Source organism: Anopheles coluzzii, chromosome 2 (assembly GCF_943734685.1).
Source record: "Anopheles coluzzii chromosome 2, AcolN3, whole genome shotgun sequence".
In the NCBI taxonomy this organism is placed as follows: domain Eukaryota; kingdom Metazoa; phylum Arthropoda; class Insecta; order Diptera; family Culicidae; genus Anopheles; species Anopheles coluzzii.
Window position 1 is genome coordinate 108,325,974 of NC_064670.1, and position 21,886 is coordinate 108,347,859.

General features: G+C 40.7%; 1 protein-coding gene across 1 annotated transcript in view; it reads right to left on the reverse strand.

The window, feature by feature from the left end:
* The window catches only part of LOC120949524 (uncharacterized), a 64,742-nt gene extending 43,206 nt beyond the window's left edge, over positions 1-21,536 (reverse strand). Inside the window, exons 1-2 of the mRNA XM_040366879.2 lie at positions 20,903-21,536; positions 2,016-2,693 (exon numbers count right to left, since the gene is read on the reverse strand). Coding sequence (XP_040222813.2) covers positions 2,016-2,090 — 75 coding nt within the window. The 5' untranslated portion in view covers positions 2,091-2,693; positions 20,903-21,536. The remainder of the gene's footprint in view (positions 1-2,015; positions 2,694-20,902) is intronic.
* Positions 21,537-21,886: the final 350 nt, after the last annotated feature.

Consider the following 21,886-nt stretch of genomic DNA (forward strand, 5'->3'; position numbering starts at 1 on the left):
CACTGTACTCTGCAGTGCTCAAGTGCGTTTATGGAACGCAGCTTTGTAAGGTTTACACTTCCTTTGGGGAAGTGAAGGAGATAGGTTGCGTGTTCGTCGTATTTTTTATTGCGAACGGCTAACTTTTTCACTGACACCGGGTTAATGCCCTCAGCTTCTAGCACTTGTTTTACCTCTTCCGTGGGCATATCGTACAGCCCGCTGAGTACTATTTTGCTTGTACGATCCTCTGCCAGTTGGTATGTGTGAAAATTCACTTTGGTGTTAGACAGGTGTCTGACCACTGTTCTAAAGTCATTGGTTGTGTATGTGTACACGATAATACCTTCGTTTGCCACTTTGGTGTGATAACGTATTACTCCTGCGTCGATGACTTTTTTGTGCACTTCTCCTAATGACTTGCACACAATCTTGATTGGAGGAATACTAACACTATTACTCGTCGAGCTAGGCTTACTCGTATGTGTATCCATAGGATGCTCTTCTTTATCGTCTTCAAGCAGTGCATATGTGTTAGGCGACACCATTTGCACCTGTTCCGTATTGAGTTTGCTCAAGCGGTGGAATGTAGATAAAGGAATTTTTACATTCCTTCGCTTTGACGAGACTTTGCCACAACCCATGTTGACGGGTCGGGCGACTCTAGTCGCTTTGGTTATAGGTTTCACTTTTATTACCAATTAGAACTCTGACTTTTGTATGTGTTTATCACAACGCTTAGAACCTCGCGGAAAACACGTCTGCACTCCTCGCAGTCGGAGTGATCAATGAGAGCAAGAGTAAACGCCTAAAGGTATGCAATATAATGCTTACTTTTGCACAAAACGCGCAAACTGAGCATTTCGATACTTTAAAGGCTATTGCGCTTCTATACATCTATTTTTGATGTTTAATGTTCATGAAATGTGTGTCAAAGATTATGTTAAAGAAGTCAAGAGTTTAATAATTCATTTTGGTTACATTAAACATTTCATGTCTTTTCAGTGCTTTTTACTTCTCTTGGTTCCAAGCATCGACCTAGTGTACTAATCCGTCCCAATATTTGCCTAGCTATACTTCGCAGAAGTACGTTTGTTTTCAAACGACTTCTTAGAGCTCGGCCGGTGTTAAAATAGTTAAAAATAGCACCGGACGCGTTCTTAACCGTTTCTAACGCCGCACAAAATTGTGCTCTAAATTTGAACACATATCCTTTTTGCCATTTCACTACGAGGACTGTGTTCTCATCTTCCCGGTATTTGTAAATCTACAAACATCAAAAGAAAACGGTGACATTTTCGGAAAGGCTTGTCGAACTGTTTGCCCGCGTAAACTGCGAAACGGAAGAGATTCGGTCAAGACTTCACCTCCTACTTCCTTCTGGGGCCCGTTCGGACAGCCTCTTGGTCACTCAAACGTTGTGTGTGTGTGTGTGTGCGATAATTTAAGTAACCAACTGCCCCACCAGCCCGGTTTGCCATTATGGGCTGCATGTTGCCAACGCTATTAGGGGCCAATTAGAGCGCTGATAGCTATTAATAAACGTGTCAATCGTGCTGGGTCACGGCCTGCGGTCGTCCATTTTTTTTTTTGTTTTCGATCATCAATGCCCTTCCCCCGTGTCCGTTTTGCCGTGGTAGTGGGAAGAGCGAACTTCATCGATCTATCCACCGCTGACAATGTTCGTGTCATCGATTAGGAGTGATTTATTCGCCGCACTGTCGGGTGGAGCTCACGGTGGAAAGATTGAGTCCTCTAGACGCGTATCGAGAGACGCGGTAGTAAAACGTGATGATTGAATTAAGAGCGAAAGGTTAGGCAGTTGTGGTAAATCTTGTATTGGTGGGCAGCTTTAAGAAGCGAACGTTCAACGTCGTCTGATTTTAATGAGCTTTGGTAAGAAAATTTGGGTAATAATTCAACTCAAAGAAAGTTAGTTATTTAATACATTTTCACATGTATTTTCCATACAATTAAATACCAAGTTGCTTTAAATTAATTAAATTCAAATAGTCAATAAATCTGCCCATACTTACCAGTGTGTAGATGACGCTTGCAAAGCTTCCCCGGCGAACGCTTCGCCAAAGGCAGCAAGAATGCAGGATGGCCATTTTGTATTGTTTCCCGTACGCCTCCGTACAGCCAAGGTACACACACACACACACACACTGACCGTGTTCGATTTACCTTTTGCAATTTCAACTTCCTCACACAATATAAAAGCACACAAAAACACTTTCACCCACACTCGATCTAAAGCTGTTTACTTAAAAGCACCATCAATGGGTTAGTTTTCCGTGCGGTTATGTAGTCCTTTTTTCCTCTCTCACACAAACTGCTGCTTGGCAGACTAAAATTTCCTCCGAGAGACGGCCTACGAAATGACCTTTAAAAATGTGCCCCGAAATAGGGTGACGTTGGTGTTGGTGATGTTGGCCGTGGAAGTTAAAACAAACGCACTCAAAACTACGCAGAGCGCTGGAATTCCGCCGACATTAAACATACTACCCGTTTGGGTTCGGGGGTATACTTTTACGCTTTCCGGCACACCGGTGGATTTTTCCATTCGCCGGTACCCATCGTTTTACATGGACGTGCAGGGTGGGTGGCAAATGTTTTGCTTTGCCAGACGCTCGAAGGTTGGCTTTATAAATATTCAACTGTTGCTTAGAACGCGCCGCAGTTAAGGCTAGCATGCAACTGTCGCATCGAATCTGTTGGTGAGAAAAGATAAGCGAAGAGGGAGGTATAGAATTAGTTAAACGTTCTTTAGCACGAGAATACAATGTATAAAAAATGCTTCAAACTCGTATCGTATTATAATATTTTGTATACCAAAATAGATATCTCTTACTTGCAGTCTTTGCTTAAAGCAATCCCATAAAGCAAAATAATGAAATCCAACAAGAATACTAAATACTTCAAGGATGCTAATTGTTTTGAATTGTTTTGTACTTATATCATATTACTTAAGTTTGAAATTGAAGTAAACCCATTGACGCTAATATCAACGATCTAATTCCGCTAATGAATATTTCCGTTAATGAATATTTCAAGACAATACAAGAGATCTAATATAATTTGTATTTTCCTTATTTCCGTACGATACTAATATTATTATTTGGTCAATTTAAATAAGTAAGAGCTTACACTTCATCCTTAGACTAAGATTCAAACATCTACTCTCTAGCTAAAAGTAACATAAAAATAGCTTTTCAATAGCTTTTATTCCCGTTCAACAGCAGAAATCATATCCTAAATCTAATGTTAAATCATAAAACGGATATTGGGTGTATTGTTTTTCGATGTAGAATATTTTCCTTTTTTTAAACCATTTACCACACTGTTTTGCTTCACTGTTAAGACCTGTCTTTGATATTTGCAATCTTGTTTGATGTAATCCATAGGCCGACATGCAATCAAAAATACAACAAACGTTTGTCGCCTTGTGTTTTCCATTTTTCTTGATTTGGAGAGCATCCAAAACAGTTCTGAATAGTCGGTGGTTGTAATAACGTACAATTTACGAGTATTTTGGAGGTAACGTTTGCTTCCAAAACTGAGCAGAATAACTCCATTTTGCCGTTAACTCATACGGTACTTCTCTTGTCTTGACGCGAATCTCATCCTACTCAAGCTTCCTATTTTGGCGTACCAAAAATTCCATCTTCTTGTGGGCTGTTTAAAAGCCGGACATTAACAAAAAAACCCATTCGCTCATACCTTTCGAGGGGCTGTTTTTGTCATTCCTTTTTGGAACGTTTCCGAACCCAGATTCACGTGCTTTGCATCGCTCGGATAACTCTTTGCAAGCCCCACCAATTCTTTTTGTGTTGGCCGCCCAAAGAGAACCACATGAAATAGCTTGCCCTGCCGCGCTGCTCTGTTTTCTTTGCCCAGTTTGTTGAAGTGCTTTAGTTTTATTTTTTTGACAGCTTAAAACAATTCCATTCCGGTGAGGTGCCAACAGAAGCATCCAATTTTATACATACAACAACAAAAAAAACAATTACTTCCGTATGTTAACTACCGAAATAAAAACTTCATCCTACCTACATGTGGTTGCTCGGTTGGCTTGGCTGGCACTTGGCACAACTGTACGTAAAATGGTCGTTAGCAAAGTTTAAAGATTTATTCTGCCTGCCCGGCGGCACTGCAAGCCATGGTGCGGAGTTTGAGTTTCGGGTGCTTTTCGATAAAAGCATACCAAAGGGAAGGCAAGCCGGAGCCAAAATGTTCAGATTTTCCCGGAACTGATGAAACGAAACTGTTACAAAGGGGTTGTTTAAAAACTTCATACCACATGCCCAAGCCCTCCTGTTTGGGGTTGGAAACCGTACAATGCACGACCTTAAAGTGTCTATTCAATAAACTTATGATTGTTACAGCCCTCTTGTGTGTGGGGATTGTGGTTTGATGTGCTGTGCAACTACCTTTGCCGCAGCTCAGCTGCAGGGAAGCAAGTGCTGCAGTGTAATACTTGCGGACCCCTTTCAATATGCGTGTTTGCGTGGATAAACAAACATCGTACAGAAATACGGTACGGTGCAGCTAACGCACACGCACCGTATGCTCATTAGCTTCCTGCTCATTGGACGATGCCAAATAGTTTTCAAGCGAATTTTCTCTCCAAACATCGCCAGCGGTTGCAGCGTGTGTACACTATCTTTGAAGTACCATCTCCGAACGCTTAAACCTTACACTCCCGTACGTTCTCGCCGCAAGAAGGCCCGGGCCATGGTGGGAATGCGCAACAGAGAGTTGAAATGTTTACACCGACTGATGCAATGGCGCGTATGCAAAACGAAGCCACCAACTGCATCGCTAGGATGGCGTAAATTTGGAGCATTTGGATGGGTTTCGAGCAAGTGTTTTTGCGGTTGCAATTTTGTTCCTTTTTCTCTGTTTCGATCATACACATCCGTTTGATTGTTCCCATAAGGCTGGCAATGGTACGCGGTTTGGTGGATGGCAACAAGTATAGAAATAGTATAGCCACGGCTCGCGATTCAACCGACACTGGGAACAACTGCCCCAGTTGGTGCTTGTTGTAGTTGTGCGAGGGACAGAGAAGTTCTTCACTGCTAAGCGTAATGGAAAATACAATTCACAGGAAATGTTATATCCTATTTCCCGGTAGACGTTATCGTTCCATTAACATGACACGCATTCAATCTGTTGCACAACGGTTTTGTTCGTAGCTTACTGAATTTAGTGTCCGAATGGTGTCAGTTGTATTTCCTTGTCAGGAGATGTGCTGTTAGTTTGCTATCGGGTTTCAATTATCTTAAAAAAATATGCTGAAGGTAGTTTTCACACAACAAGATATTGTAAATTTTGCTATTTAATAATCTAGTTTTTGATTAATATTTCGATGGCAAACCTCGTGATACTAATCAATAACATATGTGTCACTTTAAAGTATAAATAATGGAAAATGCATAGGCTTGAAAAAAGATCTCTTTTACTTGTATACGTTCTAGGTACTTAATTAACAGGTTTATTCTATGAAGCTTAATGCTTCGAGTTATTTTGCGTTCGTTGTATTGCTCCCATTCTGAGCACTGCCTATTATTCATTTTCTATTGTTTTGTCAATGACATTTGCTCAACATGTGACCGGTATAATTAAACCATTCAAAAGTTATTGCGTTGACTTTAAACACGTCAATAATTATACTATTGTTTGTAATACATTATTGTTAATCGTTCATAATTGGTTTAATCATTCATTGTAGTTTCTATTGCTGAACTGCGAGATTGACCTTTACCAATTGCGTCTGTTACACTATGTACGAGTAGTGTAACAGACACAATTTGTATAGATCAATATTATTGTTTGAAATACAGTAGATTTCCGTCAACTGGATTTTTAACTAGATTTTAACTAGACGTTCGCTAACACAAATTTAACTTCTCAGTTAGCGGTCACTTACTGTAGCGTGCTTTTCATAATGACACGATAGCAATGCATTGTCGTACAATAGTATAGTTAACATTTATTAATTCGTTCGATCGTTCAATTGTAAATTGGTTGCTTTCGCTACAAATTATCATGTCTGATTGATGTGCAATTTTTCTAAGAAGCATTAAAGTGAGAAATTAATATTAATGTTTATTTTCGATCGTATGGTTCCTTAACATGGCTGGCAAGCAGCAGACTCTTTGCGTCATCTGAATTGAATTATTAGAAAAATCTTTTTTCTCTAATTTCTCTAAATTCTAAAATCTAATTTTTCTCCGAGTTTACTCATAATTATTTTTAAATGTCGTTCAAATGCAACTATTTCCGCTGAACACGCGCGCTACATCTACATCATATTACATACAACTGACAATCATGTCTCATTCATAAACGTCCTACTGTATTGTAGTGCGTCCCATGCATTCAGAATAATCACCCGATAATCTTTTTCTTTCCACCCACCAGCAATCCATCAGCTGTTGCTGTCTGCATGTTGCTGTTGGTGTAAAGAATGCCCCTTTACCCATCCCTGAATAGCACACACACATACACTAGCACATTGCTACATGTAAAAAATCAATACAAAACTGGAACGTGTACGGAGTAGGATCGGTCTAAATGTAGCCCATTAGTAACATTTGCGCCCGTCCCAAGGAGCGCGTGCAAAAGCGCATTATGATAGACCGGGGGCAGACTACGGCCTCACGCGCGTGCCGTACCATACCACACAATCGGCCGGAACGGAGATAATTGCTACAGCTAAGGGTGAAAAACACTATCACACGTTTGAACAAACAGCTGCCACAATGAACATCTAATGAGGATCTAATGTCTCTCCGGCTGGTAGTTGTTTGTATGAGAGTATTTGTTGTTGGTTATGCATAGAACAGCGCGAGCTGTTTGTTTGGTTTCGGTAGCAATAAATTGTTTTTCTTTAAATCACACAAACTCACGCTCCGTCTTGAGCAGGTAGAGAAAGTTTCAATTGGACTTTAACTCGAAGCAATCATATTGTGGCGACTTGCTCGTAGAACGTTACCGTTATGGGTCGCCATCGTTTCCAATGCCGTGATAGCTTGTAATTGAAAGCTTATATCAATTACAGCCCCAGCTCAACCGTGACACCGTAAAAGAATGCTCCTTAGCCCACGAGTGACACACGCACGGCAACGCCGGTCGCCGGTACCAGCAGCAACAGAACAGCAACAGAGTCGCATCAGACAGAGGAAACAACTTTTCTTCCTCTTCCCACTCGGTTCGCGAACATGTGCGAAAGCGCATCGCGTACAGATGTCCCGCGTTACCGTTGCCGTCGTCTGGGCCGTCGTGCTGGGTGGTTGGTAAGGAACGCTTTTATGGATCGTTGGCTTGTAGCCCGACGGATGACGGAGGCTCCAGGGCAGCAAACAATAAACCGTACCGGCGTTGGGAGGCAATATTTGATATACCAGTGAATGTGTGTGTCTATAATTTTTTTTGGGAGGCTTTGATGGCAGAGAGAGAGAGAGAGAGAGAAAGAGAGAGTTGGTGCCGTTTGTTTAAGTATCCGCTTAAAGGCTGTTGGTATTTTAATATGCTTTCCTGCCCGTTGTGTAAAATGGAATTCAAACAATCCGGGGGTGTGTGAGTGAGTGTTCGTTTGAGTGGGAGTGGGCAGCTAAAAGGTTAGCTCGGTGTTTGTGTTCTGGATGAAATTCAATGTTTGATTACACTTTAATGAAAAATGTTCCATTTGTTTTAGCGATTTTCAACGTTTTTTTTTGTCTAACTAGGTTGTAATTGACATTTGGCATGATTGAGAGATAGATAGATCAATATCTACATACACATTAAAAAGAAATAAATGGGTTAGGGTCCCATGGCACAATCGTCAGCTCGCAACACTTAACAACATGCCCGTCATGTGTTCAAACCTCATATTGACCATCTCCCCGTAGCATAGACTGATTTATCCGGCTACGTGATACTAAATAAGTCCCGTAAGCCTGTGTAGCCTGGCATGACCACGAACATTTTTCTTTTCTTTTCTTTTCTTTTCTTTTCTTTTCTTTTCTTTTCTTTTCTTTTCTTTTCTTTTCTTTTCTTTTCTTTTCTTTTCTTTTCTTTTCTTTTCTTTTCTTTTCTTTTCTTTTCTTTTCTTTTCTTTTCCTTTCTTTTCTTTTCTTTTCTTTTCTTTTCCTTTCCTTTCTTAATTGATCTCTTTCTCGATTTATTACTCGCAATCCCATTATTTTATCTCTATATCTATCTATCTGTCTATTCACTTCTTTTTCTTTTCTCTCTTTTTTGTCTATAAATCTGTCTATGTGTTTCCTGAGATGATTGTCAAGCGAAGAAGTCTTTTTTTTATATACGTATTAAAAATTTGATATTCTGCTTTAGTCAAACCTATCGCAAAGCTTCTACCTTCGCTACACGGGTATCATAAGCTCAACAGGTTGTACAGGTAAATCGTTAGTGCAGTTCAATAAATATTAACACAACATAATCATAAGTAACATACATATGAATCAAAGAAAAACTACACATAAAGGCCAAAATTTCTCTCAAATCAAATAGTCGAACACTTCTTAAGCACCCTTCAACTCGCTTACCTTTAATCACTCACAGACAAAAGGCCTGATGTTACAACAGGTAGCGTTTGCTGAGTGGTGCATAGAAGAAACTAAATTAAAAATCCTCACACTTCAAACAAACAAGCAACAAAAAACGACAAAAAATCTGTTTCACTCAAGCATTTTCAAATCGACATTCCAGCTTTCCCCGGTAATGAGCAACGCGGCGTAGAAAAGGTACGGCGAAATGTTTCAGCACGGCAACACCTACATATCTGTGCCAGCTTGGCAAAAGACACGCAACGTGGAATGTTCATTTTAACATACTTTCCCGTGTTCCAGCGTTCCGAGTGTACTCGTCGTTGAAGTGATTTTTATCCCTCATTTTGTAATGGTTTACTTTGCTTTGCCGCGATTTAAATGTGTCCTTTTCCTTTGCGTAATATTCAAACCGGTAATCTGGTAGCCACATATCTTTGCTTGTATACAATCTGTTAAAACTATCTCGCAACTACCGGGCGTCGGTATTTCGGGGTGTGCAATTTTCAGTATATAATCTCATCAACCTACATCCGAACCGTTTTTAATGTTTTGGAAAGCAACGGCAATACTTTACCACGGCGAAACGGTTGTGATTTCGGGCCTGACAACAACTTTGAAGCTTGCCGGTGACAAAGGGACACTGAACCGACGTTCTGACGTGTGCAGGCGTCCCGAAACCAGTGCTCGGGGTGGCTGGGTTGGTGTAAAAGTTTTGTGCCAAGCATTTTTGCGTAGGTTTCACGCCAAATGTTTCATTTTACCACAACTGCCGGTACGGTGCGCTGGAGAGTGAAAGCTCACAAATTGGAAACGGTTCAATTACAAAGAAGATATTTAGATTGTTCTTTTGTGTAGTTTGGTCCAATGGGTTGTATGGATTTGTTTGAAAAGTCAAATTATGAAGTGGAAAATACTATAGAATAACTGAACATTTATAAAACTATTTCATTATGATAGCTTTCTTTTCATAAGCTTTGCCCATTCCAATTTAAATTTCATTTTTTGTCTAATTTTAAATCAAATAAATTGTAACGTTTTTACTAAAACTACACCAAACATTGTTTTATTTGCATACTTTCAGGCGTTTAGCAAGGCTGTCGAGGTGTAATCCTTACTTACGCCAAATCATCCAGCTGGGACTCATTAAAAAAAAAAAAATTCTTCCCATCCAGCTTAATGTTTCTTTCCATTAGTCCCCAGCTGTGTCTCAGAAATTTGTAATAAAAACGAACAGAAACAGTACTGAAACTTAAAATCTCTTCTTCAACGTTAGAACCTCACGCTGCGTCACGATTCTCCCAGTTCTGCGGACCGCAATCGAATTACTAAATGGTAATCAATCCGCAATCGGGTTTGATTTCACCCCGTTACACTGGCTCACTCAATTGACTGCGGCAGCGATTTTAGCTCGAGCGATCAAATTACGCTGTCGCCACATCAATTAGAACTTATTAAAGTGGGCCCGTGGCTGTGCGTCTGGCGCGCGGGAAAGCCGATACGCTCGAAAGTCCTGGCAATTTCACTCGCGCTACGCGTCACGGTGCTTCTTCCAGATCGTTCCGTTACCTTTGGCTAGTGACGTTGGGGTCGACCGCGATGCCGCGTAGGAGGTGAAGTTGATTTAAACTTTTGACTTTTGGCCAGGAATTGGCGTGATTGTTGCCTTATTTTGCAGTCTCGGGGTTGGGAAAGATGAAGACGTTCGGTGAAGATAAACAAACGTTGTTTTCATAATGCGCTATAAATAGAGCTGAAGTATGACGCCGTGAGCCTTCTGAAAATGCTGATATTTTTCTGCCTTTTCTCAGATTTGCAGTGCAACACACCGGTGAAGCCTTTCAGCTCCGAACTGGATTGTGCTATATGAACACGAAAACATACACTGAAACACCTTTCAATCCAAGAACCATGTGACTCTTACAAAAAATAGGATACCAAACAACCAAGCGTGAAGTTCGTTTTCGTTTCATCCATTCGATGAAGTAGCATAAGGTGAAAAGCACACAAATTAATATAGACCTTCTGGAAAAAATCACTTAACCAACACGCGTGAAGCAATTCGCATTAAAAACGCAAGTACGTGTGTGTGCTGTAAATATGGCTCAAATATACTCCAATTGGTGACTGTTAAGGGTGAGTAAACGTGTTGGAAAAATAATAAGACGTTTATTATGACGCTCTATGGCACTTTAGCCATTTATTTTGACATTTATTGCGAGCTTCTGTTAGATTTTATTGGTAATTTGTGACCAGCAAACAATGATTAAATAGAACTAGAAAGTAAATTAGATAAAAATCTAGCAAAATAGATACTGATACAGTACAACTTTATGTTTTTCACAGTAGCAATTAAAGATTACTTTTGAAATATCATGTTTGAAAAGCAAATCGCCTTCAAAAGCATTTTTTTCAGCAATATAAACACATATATATTTTTACCTTTTTAACACCCGGTTAGTATGTTAGTATCTTTTAAGCCTGTTTGTATTTGGCTTTAAACTTGCTATTATTGTTAAACAACACTTTGCTAGAACCGCCCAGCATACATAAATTACAATCATCTCTACTGAGGATCAATTATAAGAATCAGTAATTATCTGTCCGCACCCGACAGAAAGGGTGTCCGCTCGTAGCTTGCAAGCGTACCTCTTTCTTCTCACTCCATTCTTTTCAACGTCTTATAAACTCAAGGTTATTTCTGTTCCCTTAAACGGTACAATGTTAGGCGATGTTATTCCCTGGGGCCTACGGAAAGAAAGGGAAAAAGAGCGCACAAAAAGTCGGCGTAAGAGATGAGAGTGAGAACACTCCAACACACAGGAGCGGAGAAGGAGCTCGCAAGCAAGACAGTGTGTACAAGTGGATTCGTAAATTGTTGTCATAATTTCACCCGAGCAACAATGAGCGAAATAACAGAAAAGCTCTCCCACCACGGGGAGCTTATGATGGATTCGTGCAACAGCTAGCAGGCACGCGTGCGACCCAACAACGCGCAAGCCAACCATCCAGTGGTTGGTGGTGGTGGTGGTGGTGGTGATGAAGAAACATAAATTCATCTACAACTTCACCCGCCCATTGCCCTGCTCGCAACTGTTGCCCCCATTGCAGTCACAACTACTGTCCATTGCTCAGCTGCTTTCCAATGGGACGAAGGGTAAAAACGGCCTCAGTTCTCTCTCTCTCTCTCTCCGGCGGACTGTGAATGCTGGACAAATGCGATTCAGTTGTGGATGGGGCCAGGGTTTCGGGATAGTTTTCTGAATATATTATAACTTTGTCCCGCTCCTTTGCCTTCCTCCCCCATTTGCCCCAAACCACCGACCAGCATTTGCATACATACCCCCACCGGAGTTGGAGTTGCGGTCGGGATCGAATGGTACGGAACATAAGCCGCCAGTGTAACGCGAACGTTGGTGCCTCGTGAACATTGGTTTTCCCGCATGTCATCCCGTCATCAAAACACGCTAACTTCCGTTTTGATGATACCGTTACTGTTTACGATCGGTGGTGTGGAAAACGTATTTCGCATTGTTTTAAGTCGACGGTTGTTAAGAGTATGTTCTTGCGAAAAAGAAGGACTTTAAATCGAGGAAAAGCCCTTTCGTTCACGCTCCCGCGTGTAGGTAGGTTTCCAATGCAACGGTCGCGGAGCCGGAGGTTTATGACGTGCATGTACACTTGCTTGGAACCATTCGTCTAATAGTAGATTGAATGTAAACAGTACAGAATATGATGCTTTTATTTTATTTCATAATTTTCCTTTATGGCAACTGACGCCGAGAAAAAATTAACTTATAGTATTCTTCTCATGTTTTTTTTTTATACTCTTAAGTTTATCATAACCTTTGCAAATGAAGTTTATCTGTTGTGAAATGATGATCAGATTGTGAGAGTTGGTCTTGTTAATTTTATCTAATCTATACTATTTTAATCTATTCTTGTTAATTCTATCATTTAATTGCAAATAAATCAAAATAGTTTGCTCATCAAGGATGCTCGTTTTAAATTTTAAATTGTGTAAACAGTTTTTTTTTCGTTTTGAACTGATGATTGTATTTTAGTGTAACGTGTTCCCAATGGTGTAACCTTCTACATTTTTGTTCAAACAAATGTTTTGTTCAGGCTTAGGCACGGAAGCCCTGCCAGTTGATTCGTGTTTAACGAAACACGAAGATCATTCGTTGAGTTCGGAGCGTTCGGGCACGATCGATTAGTTTATAAGTATAAGTGAATTGCGTGAAATAAACTCTCTTCTAATTGTGCAATACAAGGAACAACACCCGGTAATTATAAAACGCTAGAAAAAGTTACACCGAAACGCGAAAGAACATTATCCGAAATCGTAAGATTGAACATGTTTATTGGTATCTTTTTCTCTTTTTGTCGCAATAGGACGTCTTTCCTAGACGACAAACTTACATTCCATCAACATCTTGAAAGTCTTGTCAATAGAGCTACCAATACTCTGGATTCGAGTAACCGCTGGACCGCCGGTTGGACGGTTGGAAGACTGGAAAAAGTGCAAAATCGTTTCACTAGAATGGCTTTTTGACCGCATGCAGATTCAAATCATCGCAAGCCTTGTTATGACACTTAATTTTGCATGTTAGGCATTGATTCTCTGGTGATCCGACGTAATGCAGCACACGCACGCTTCATCTCCAAAATTCTGGATGGCAGCATTGACGCACCGGCACTCCTGGGATCACTGGAATTGTATGCACCTGCACACGTCAGTTAAGAGTGCGGAATACTTTGAATGACATTTTCGTCGTACTGTGTTCAGATGCAACGTCCCTTTCCTTACTTGTATTCGCGCATTTGATCAAGCTTCCTTCTTCTCTTCTTCCCTCACTCTTAGCGTTCATAACGGCTCTCGTTATAGAGATTATGATTACCCTTTCTTGTTACGGTTCAGGATACTATGACTTCACTGACTAGTTTTTAAGTTGGTATTTCATTTGATATAACACAGGTAAGGATATTGTTTAACCTCTCTAGGCTGACAAACGAAATAAATTGAAATTGATATTGACTAAAAATGACTAAAAAAAATCATAGCAAGAACTCCTTTCCACAAATTTGATGCTACACCGATGTTGCTTTGTAACAAGGACGATATGCTTCACATCGGTTTAAAATGTCTTAAATACTCAAACATCTTTTAAACCAACTCCAAACACTACAACAAACCATGTGCCATATGTTCACCTGTTTCATTTTCATTTCAAATAAAAAAAGCTACCCGTCATCAGCGGGGTTTATGATTCGATTCCACCGATTGAGTTGTCCCAAAACTTTGCACAATCGTAACAAACAATTAAGCCCACACACTCGGGCGGAATGGAGTTCCCTTCTCAACCTACACAAAAACCCGTGCAGTATGATGGTCACGTACGAAGGCTTCCAGCTGTGTGCAAAGCAACCCGACCCGAAACAGTTGCTACGGGTATGACACGTGGTTCTGCCGCCTCTCTCGTCAAACCTCCAGTTTTTTTTCAAAAACTCCATCACCCGTCACTCGACTCACAATGGCGATGGTGACAATGTGCGTTACACACACACACCCTGTGTGTGCAATCATACTTCAATCAGGTCAATCGATTAAATCAATCAGGACGGCTGATTGGTTTCACCGGCCACCCCAGGAGTGTGTTCCGCAACAGTGTAAAACTCGTGGCGCACAAAGCTTCTCACACGTACGTGCGCCGGGCCCGTACAGACCCAGTAGAGTTAATAAATTCAGCAAATATTCGCAAGCTCACCAGGCACCAACAATAAACCTCGCGCTCGAATGGATGAAGTGGTTTGCGGGCGAGGTACAAACAAAAATTGATGAAAAGTAATGTTGGCTCGCGATACACCCGCTGGTGCAAGGTGTAAACGAAATGGTGTTAAAATAAATCGATGCGGTAAAAATAAAGACGGAGAACGACGAACAGCCCGGACGTAGCGTAACGAATGTGGCACATTGTGTTTTGCGCGCCTTCATTATGTCTGCGTTGTTATACGGGTGGCGTGGAAAAGCGTGCAAAACGACAATTGTGTTTGAAAGTTGCTCGAATTAATTTAAGACCGTACGGAAATGGAACCATTTCCTTCACTGTTTTCTTGTTTCTACTTAACCAATGCTTCCAAACCACGTGCTTGATAGGTGTATTTTAGGCTCGATAAAGTACTTTAATCCATCGTAAGCTTTTTGGCCTGGTTTCGCAAGGTGGGCGATGCTGAGAATTTCGTTTTATTTTCAGCAAACCATAATATTGTTCCCGAAAAAGAGAAAACAATTACCAAATTTCTTTTACGTTCCGCACTCCCACCACCATCACCAAAGGGAAGGAAGTAAAATATTTGCTTATGCACAAGCCACGTGCCAGGGTTTGTAGAGTAAATAATTGCACAAACAACCATGCAAATAGTACGTGTTTGTGGCAGGGATGTGGAAAACTCATACAGTTTACGCATGTGCCTCGGTGGGAAAAGGACAATCATACGTGATCGGCGGAAGGTTTCTTGGGACGGATAAAAACCCTTCAGGATGTAAGCAGGGATTTTTCGGGGTTTGACAAGACATTTTTTAAGGGTGTTATGTGACGGGCATTATGTACATAGTGTAGTAATGTAAGGAGTTTGATAGGAGACCACCAATTCTAGTCCAGTTAAATAATCAGGAGCATGTTATTAGCAGCATTAAACATACCCCAAATAACGTGTTTAGGAGAAAATAGGGCCGAAACCGTAATAATTTTAATATAAACACGAATTAAAAATATCATGCCTGGGAAAGGAAACAGGCAATAGCAAAATGTGTTGATTTTATTAAATAAAATCATCTTAAATAGAGCACTAAACCCAATCGATAGTCAAATAGGAATGTATCACTTCACATAGTAAGATTTTTTCAGTTTATTTTTTCTTTGCATTTCAATATTGTATAAAAAAGTTATAATTTTCACAATAAAGCTTTTGTTAACCCTTTTCATTTATTACTAACTATATTCGTTTAATGTATACATTTAATTATATGAGTTATATAGCATATCGTTTGAAAATAAGTTAATTGTTCACGATAAAATGAAACTTATCAACTGAAATCATAGTGATAAGCGATTATGTTATAGTATTACTTTGCCTACATTATGTAGCCTTTTAGTCAAAAAAGAAAAACAATAAAATACAAAAAACAAGCAGCGTTTATAATATAATGCAACGAAAAAATATTGCCATAAGATAAAAGAACACATTATCGAATTTTAGACTATGAAAAACCCCACTGTTGAATAGAACTTTATAGGTTTAACGGCCGATAGCTGAATGATACACTATTTCACATCGACTTGTTGATCGCTTGAAGGCGCATTGTTTGGGTTGGCCCATTCAAACGAAACTGTTCCTTCAGTTATCTCGAGAATCCATACAAAGCGTTTTTCCCTTCAAAACCTAACGAGTAATCCTTTTTATGCGATACTCGCCGGTTATCGTGACATTCGTAAAATAATGAAAAGTTCGTTGAATTAAAAAGATTAAAAGGTCATAGTCTTAACCCTAAAAGCACATTTAACAGAGATTTGCTTTTAAACATAAAAGCTTGTTTTTCAAATATTGAATTTTATAACGAATTTATTTTATGATCTTTTTCTCCGTTCGTATGCGGATCCCAAACTATGTACTTTTTTCAATTTCACACTAAGAAACACATCCATACTTAATATTATCGACACTCGATAGTCTGAATTTAATTTAAATTGTTAAAATGGAATTTAAATGCTGACATTAATAAACTTTCCTTTGATGGCATTAATTCTACCATAAAACTCATCGAACTGTTTTTCACCTTTCACTACTGCTGCTTATCAATGCTAGGCACCATCAACACACACACATACACACTCGAAGCGGGATCTCTTATGCACCCTAATCCCATCAAAAGCGCGCATTTTGTTACATTTCAAACGGCGCTATTTGTTCGACGGTAGCAACACGTTTGTTAGTGTCATTTAAAATCGATTCAACCATCTTGAGGTTTTGTCTGCTCCCTTTGTTGTTGTGTGTGTAATTAAATTGCACAGTTTGTATCCGAGCCCCCAAAACGTGTGGGACGTTGCAGACGCTTCGTTTTGATTCGTTTGCTCGAATAAACCTTTCGCAAAAATATGTTTGCCTATTGAGCAAATTGAATTATCCCATTTTCGACGATGCGGGTGACAACGAAGGCTTAGCGTAGAGTATAATTTTCGCACTAATTAATTTAAAATATGTTGAATGATTTCGCAACAGCTTTCATCTCGTTTTTTCTAGCAACCTTTTTAATTCAACTAAAAAATGGTACGAGTGTTTGAACCTAAAGCGTCATGTTTTTCCTACAATCGAGCTCTGCTTATTTTGATGCTGCACGATTATCGCACATGATCGAGGTGAACCAATTTCTAGGCGTTTGCTAAGCGCTGCTAATAAATATGTAAGCAGCTTACGCCTGATTCATGAATTTTGCTGCTCTGGATCGATTTTTCCACCCTACCATCCCTTTTTTAGCCTTCGACAGTCGGTTTATGGATGAAGCTGCACAAAACTAAATGTGCAATAGGTGGGTGCTGAGTGTTGAAATGCCATTCAGGCCCACACAAACAAACAGATGGTGAAAACACTCAGCACGCGTACAAAAAGGTACGCTGAAATGTGAGATTTGCACATGCGATTACACCGATAGGGGTTCCCACATCCAGCTCCCGGGCGCCACCCGTCAGAGCCCCGCTGAAACCCGAACCTACCTTGGCTTGAATGGCCCCAAAAGTTTGACCATAAAGTTCTGCCTGATTAGATCATTTGGAAAACCTCGGCTCATCTTTCCAATCACCTCTCTCTCTCTCTCTCTGCTCCAAACCCCCTCTCAGACGAGTTGGCATGGTGGCACTTTTCAATAACTCATAGGCGTATCGTTCGGGTTTTGCGGGCACGCGGGGTTTGGTGTTTGTTTGCCCCGGTGGTGTTTGTATGCGTGTGACCTTTTGTTTTGCAGCTAATCAATAAACACACAAACAGAATAAAACAACACAAAAGCAAGGGGTAAAGGGGACCACGGGGTAGAAGTTAGCAGAAAGTTGATCCACAACGGTACGGGACCAGTTGCTGCTGCGAATTGGATTGTGCCCGATAGGGGTGTTTGGTTTTGGGCGAGCCGCCAACGAAACCCACGCATGGAGGGGGCATTTTTTTCTGTCCAGGGAAAACTTTTCACATCACTTTTGGAGACTGCACGCTTGGGGTAGGGAAAGAAAGCAAGAAGATGGTAACTAAATGCTAACGGTAGAGATAAGCAGACAGAAGATGAGCAATAATGGAGACGCCTGATCTTTTACTCGGACATTGACGGCCGATCGATCATCATTATGTGTGCTTCGGACGGGTGTGATAGCGGAGATATTTGGCGCGTGTTTGCATAAAAGTCATATATAAGAAGATGAAAGTCGAATACATTGACGGCGCAGATTTTTCCTTATTTTGTCTCAGTATTTTTTTTTTCTATTTTATTTCCACGGTTTTCCAGGGGTTCTCATAGTTTGAAATTTCTTTGATTCTTTCTTATGAGAAGTGAACTTTATATGAGGGGAATGAGACTCTATGGTGTCCTTTTCTGATAGGTTCATTGAAAATTGCTATTGGATTTGTCCAAAACGCATTCTATAAAGACAAATTCCAATCACATACAGTCCATTTCAAATAAGAAAGAGTGAAGAAAGTGTCCCTCAACTATGAGAACTGCTGGAAAAACCTGTAACTATATCAATAAAATGCATATTCATCATCGTGCTTAAAAATTGTGATGTGAATGATTTACAACAATAAACAATGTCGAGATAGAGATCTTCATTTAAATACTGAAGTAATGACAAGGAATTTCAAATTATGGGGGCCTTCACGATTCTAGTTAGTTTTTTGTATGGGGTTTAACAGTTGGAGGCTGAAATCATGTAAACAATCCATACAAAACCACACAAAAAACTAGCCTGCGATTTTCAGTCTAGAAAATTTTAGCCTAAAAGCTAGAATTAGATTCGAGTACCTGCTCGAAAACACAGGTTTGTTTACATTTATCCCAAGGTGCATTAAAGAAACCAGGTGATCGAATCTGGAATCAAAGTGTATGTAGTCCAGGTGGTCTCATAGCATTTTTTATAACCAAATTTGAATAAAACTTTTTGACTGGATGGGTGAACATTTTTGTTCAAACAAGCTTTCTGGAGACTTGACGAATATTCAAAACACTCTTAAACCCTTAATTCAGAAGCAGAAGCGATAAAAATCAGCCTTCTAAATTCATACACCTTGGGATAAGTTTACCTGTATATTATACTCACTTAGATAGCTGCTCGAAAACTGCTATACAATGCAAACAGCTGACAGGCTGAAATTTCAGCCTACGAGCTTCAAACGGAAAGGGCCCCTATATTGGACTTTCTTAGTTTCATCCTTTTTAAATAAATTAAAAAATAATAAATAAATTAATTAATAATAACTTAAAAAATAAATAAAATAAAACATAGAATCGTATAAATAATAAACATAATGTTAAACCTGACATCCTGCAGATTAATCCAAACTACACGATTTAGCATTTAGTCGTAACACACTCCAAACTCCAACAACGAACAAAACACAATTATTAGTGTCTGTTTTAATACGGCTGCTTCACGACCAGTTCATTTTTTCTGTTGTTCCACAGTTGACAGTTGCCAGACACTTCTGTGCGGACCAGACCAGTAACGACACGAAAGTTTGCTAGACACATTTGTCGACTCGACAGTGCGTTATTGTTCGTTTCCAGCGTAACTGAAACAGCTGCGCGCAGACACAAACACACACACACACATACACACAGCCCCGCAGGTCAAATCGTTCTTGTTTTCTTGCGCTATTAGTTTGTTTCCCAGCAACACGTTTTGGGCAAAGTTCAAATCAAAGCCATTGCAACAACTCAATCAGTGTGATTTTGATGATGGTTTTTTTGTAAAATGTAATTTATGCTTCTAATTTCACAGGTTGCGTTAATGAGTTGTGTCATTGTTACATCTTTTGTTGACTGTAGACTGTACACATAATTCATTAAACATGGTGATATTAGAAGAATTATCTCTTTCGTATGGCAATGTCAGCTCAATCAGAATAAAATTCTTTTATTTATGATTTATGATTGAGTCATTTTTGCTTTAAAAAAATCCGAATAATGCTGAGCTGATACTTCAAATCCTTAAAGAGAATGAGAACAAGAGAAATGATGTTTAGAAAAGTTCTTTATAATTCCAAAGCATACACAATCTTTCCTATTGCACCGAACCGATCATACCGATCTCCATCCAACCCGTTCGAAAGCTTCACTAACATGCAATACACTTCTCCCGGGATGAAAGTGATTTGCTTCGTCTTTACTAAACAAAGAACGCATCACGTACACACACACACACACACACACGAACCTATACGAAACATCGAACACAACAAAAACTGACCGCCGAAAAAGTCAAATTCACGGTCGTGGGCGCTCGACAGCAGCACAAGGTAGAGCGCGTTACTGAGACGCTGCACGCTGCCATTGTCCCTGCTGCGTTTCCTTCAATGGCAGAGCGGACCACGTCTACCACACCACTCCATACTCTCCCCTCCCCTCGCCCCCCAAACGGCTAGAAGAAAGTGGGGGAGCAACTGTTTATTTTTAATTTCCCCGGTGCTCTATTTATTCTGGACAGTCCCGCGCTACTACCCCGCCATCATCGGTTCATCGGATCGTCGTCGCTGAATGTACATTTAGTCGTTGACGGTCACCGGTCGGCTGGTGTTGTTATGTGCGTCACTTGTGCCAAATTATCCATCTCTTCCGGTATCACACGCCGAGGGGGTATACCCGATTCGTAAGAGAGAGAGCAAGTGAGGTAAAAAAAAACGACACATTCGTCTGCAGTCAGTAACCTCTGACGGACTGTTCCATCATCATTATTGTTATTATCAGCATTATTATTATTATTATCACCACCATCGACTGTCTGTCCCACTTTATGCTATGTGGGCTGACTGTCTCCTTTTTTTGGTTTTACTCCCTTTGCACACCCGTAACGTAAACCCCGTTTCCCGGTGGGCCTCTGGAGTCCAGAAATTATACAGCAGAAAAATCAACTAATGAGGATCGGTTTTATTGCGTGTCTATTTTTTGTTTGTTTTGTTTTTGTTTCGTTGTTTTAACTTTCCTCTTTTGCCTAGGTTTGATACATCCACACTTTCCCAACTTTCGCTATCTTTATGTGTTATTTTCGCCTCCCTTCCCGTTAACTTTTCCTTTCTCTTAACCATGTAGTCCCCCAACCAACACTTACGTTCTCATTTATGCGAGCTGTGTATTTGCTGCTGCTTTAGAGATCATTACGGTTTGTTTCGGTTTGTCCACTGCTGGGTCAGACGAAGGGGGAGTTGACAACAAAAAAACAGGAGACAGTACCCAGTTGTTGCTTACTTGCCAAAAGGCAAAGTAATTAAATTTCACACTTCACACAGTGGAGCCGGTAATGACTTCACCCTCCGGCGGTGATCACCGGCAGGACCGGAAGTGAAGGGTCAACTTGTTTTTTCTTCGTTTTTTTGTCACACTTCAATCTTCAAAACCACACAAACACACACTCACACCAAAGAACATCAGCGGCCGAGTTTCGTTTATAGGTCGGTTAAATGCTTTTTTGCTTTCACCAAAACAAAAACCCCGAGCCGCAATGTTTTCTGCTCCACGTTTTAAAGCTACCGCAAAGACCCTTCTCACACACGCACGCGTCAACAACCGCACACGAACGAACCCAGCCCAGAGGGATGCTGCTGAGACACGCGCGGTGTTACTCCTGAACCGTTTCCGGTGTGGCCCGGTGTTCGGCAAAAAGGCGTCCGTTCGCGCCGTCTTTCACCGAATGACTGAGCCGGCATTTGTATGCCGGGATCGCCAGGACCAGACTGCTCGGAAGCGGGTTTTGTTTTGGTCCGAGTTCGGCGTGCGGCGTACGAACGCGGCTTGTGCCGAACGGTCGGATGAACCCGGCAACAAAGAGGTTGCCTCGTGCCTTGGCCGTGGGAATGCGAATGCGCATGGATGCACTTGAAAAGGGCCGAAGCGGGACGGCAAACCGGCGAGCTGGTTGTTTATCGCCGGAAAATGATTCACATCGGTTTTTTGGGGGTGGGAGGCGAGACGGAAGGGGCGTGTGTGCGTGGTTGGCACGACAAAACTTGCTAATGGATTTTCACGGTACTGGCTGCTGCGGAGGGCACAGGGTGAAGTAATATGGATTGGAAAGTGGGGGAAAAACTTGCCGCAC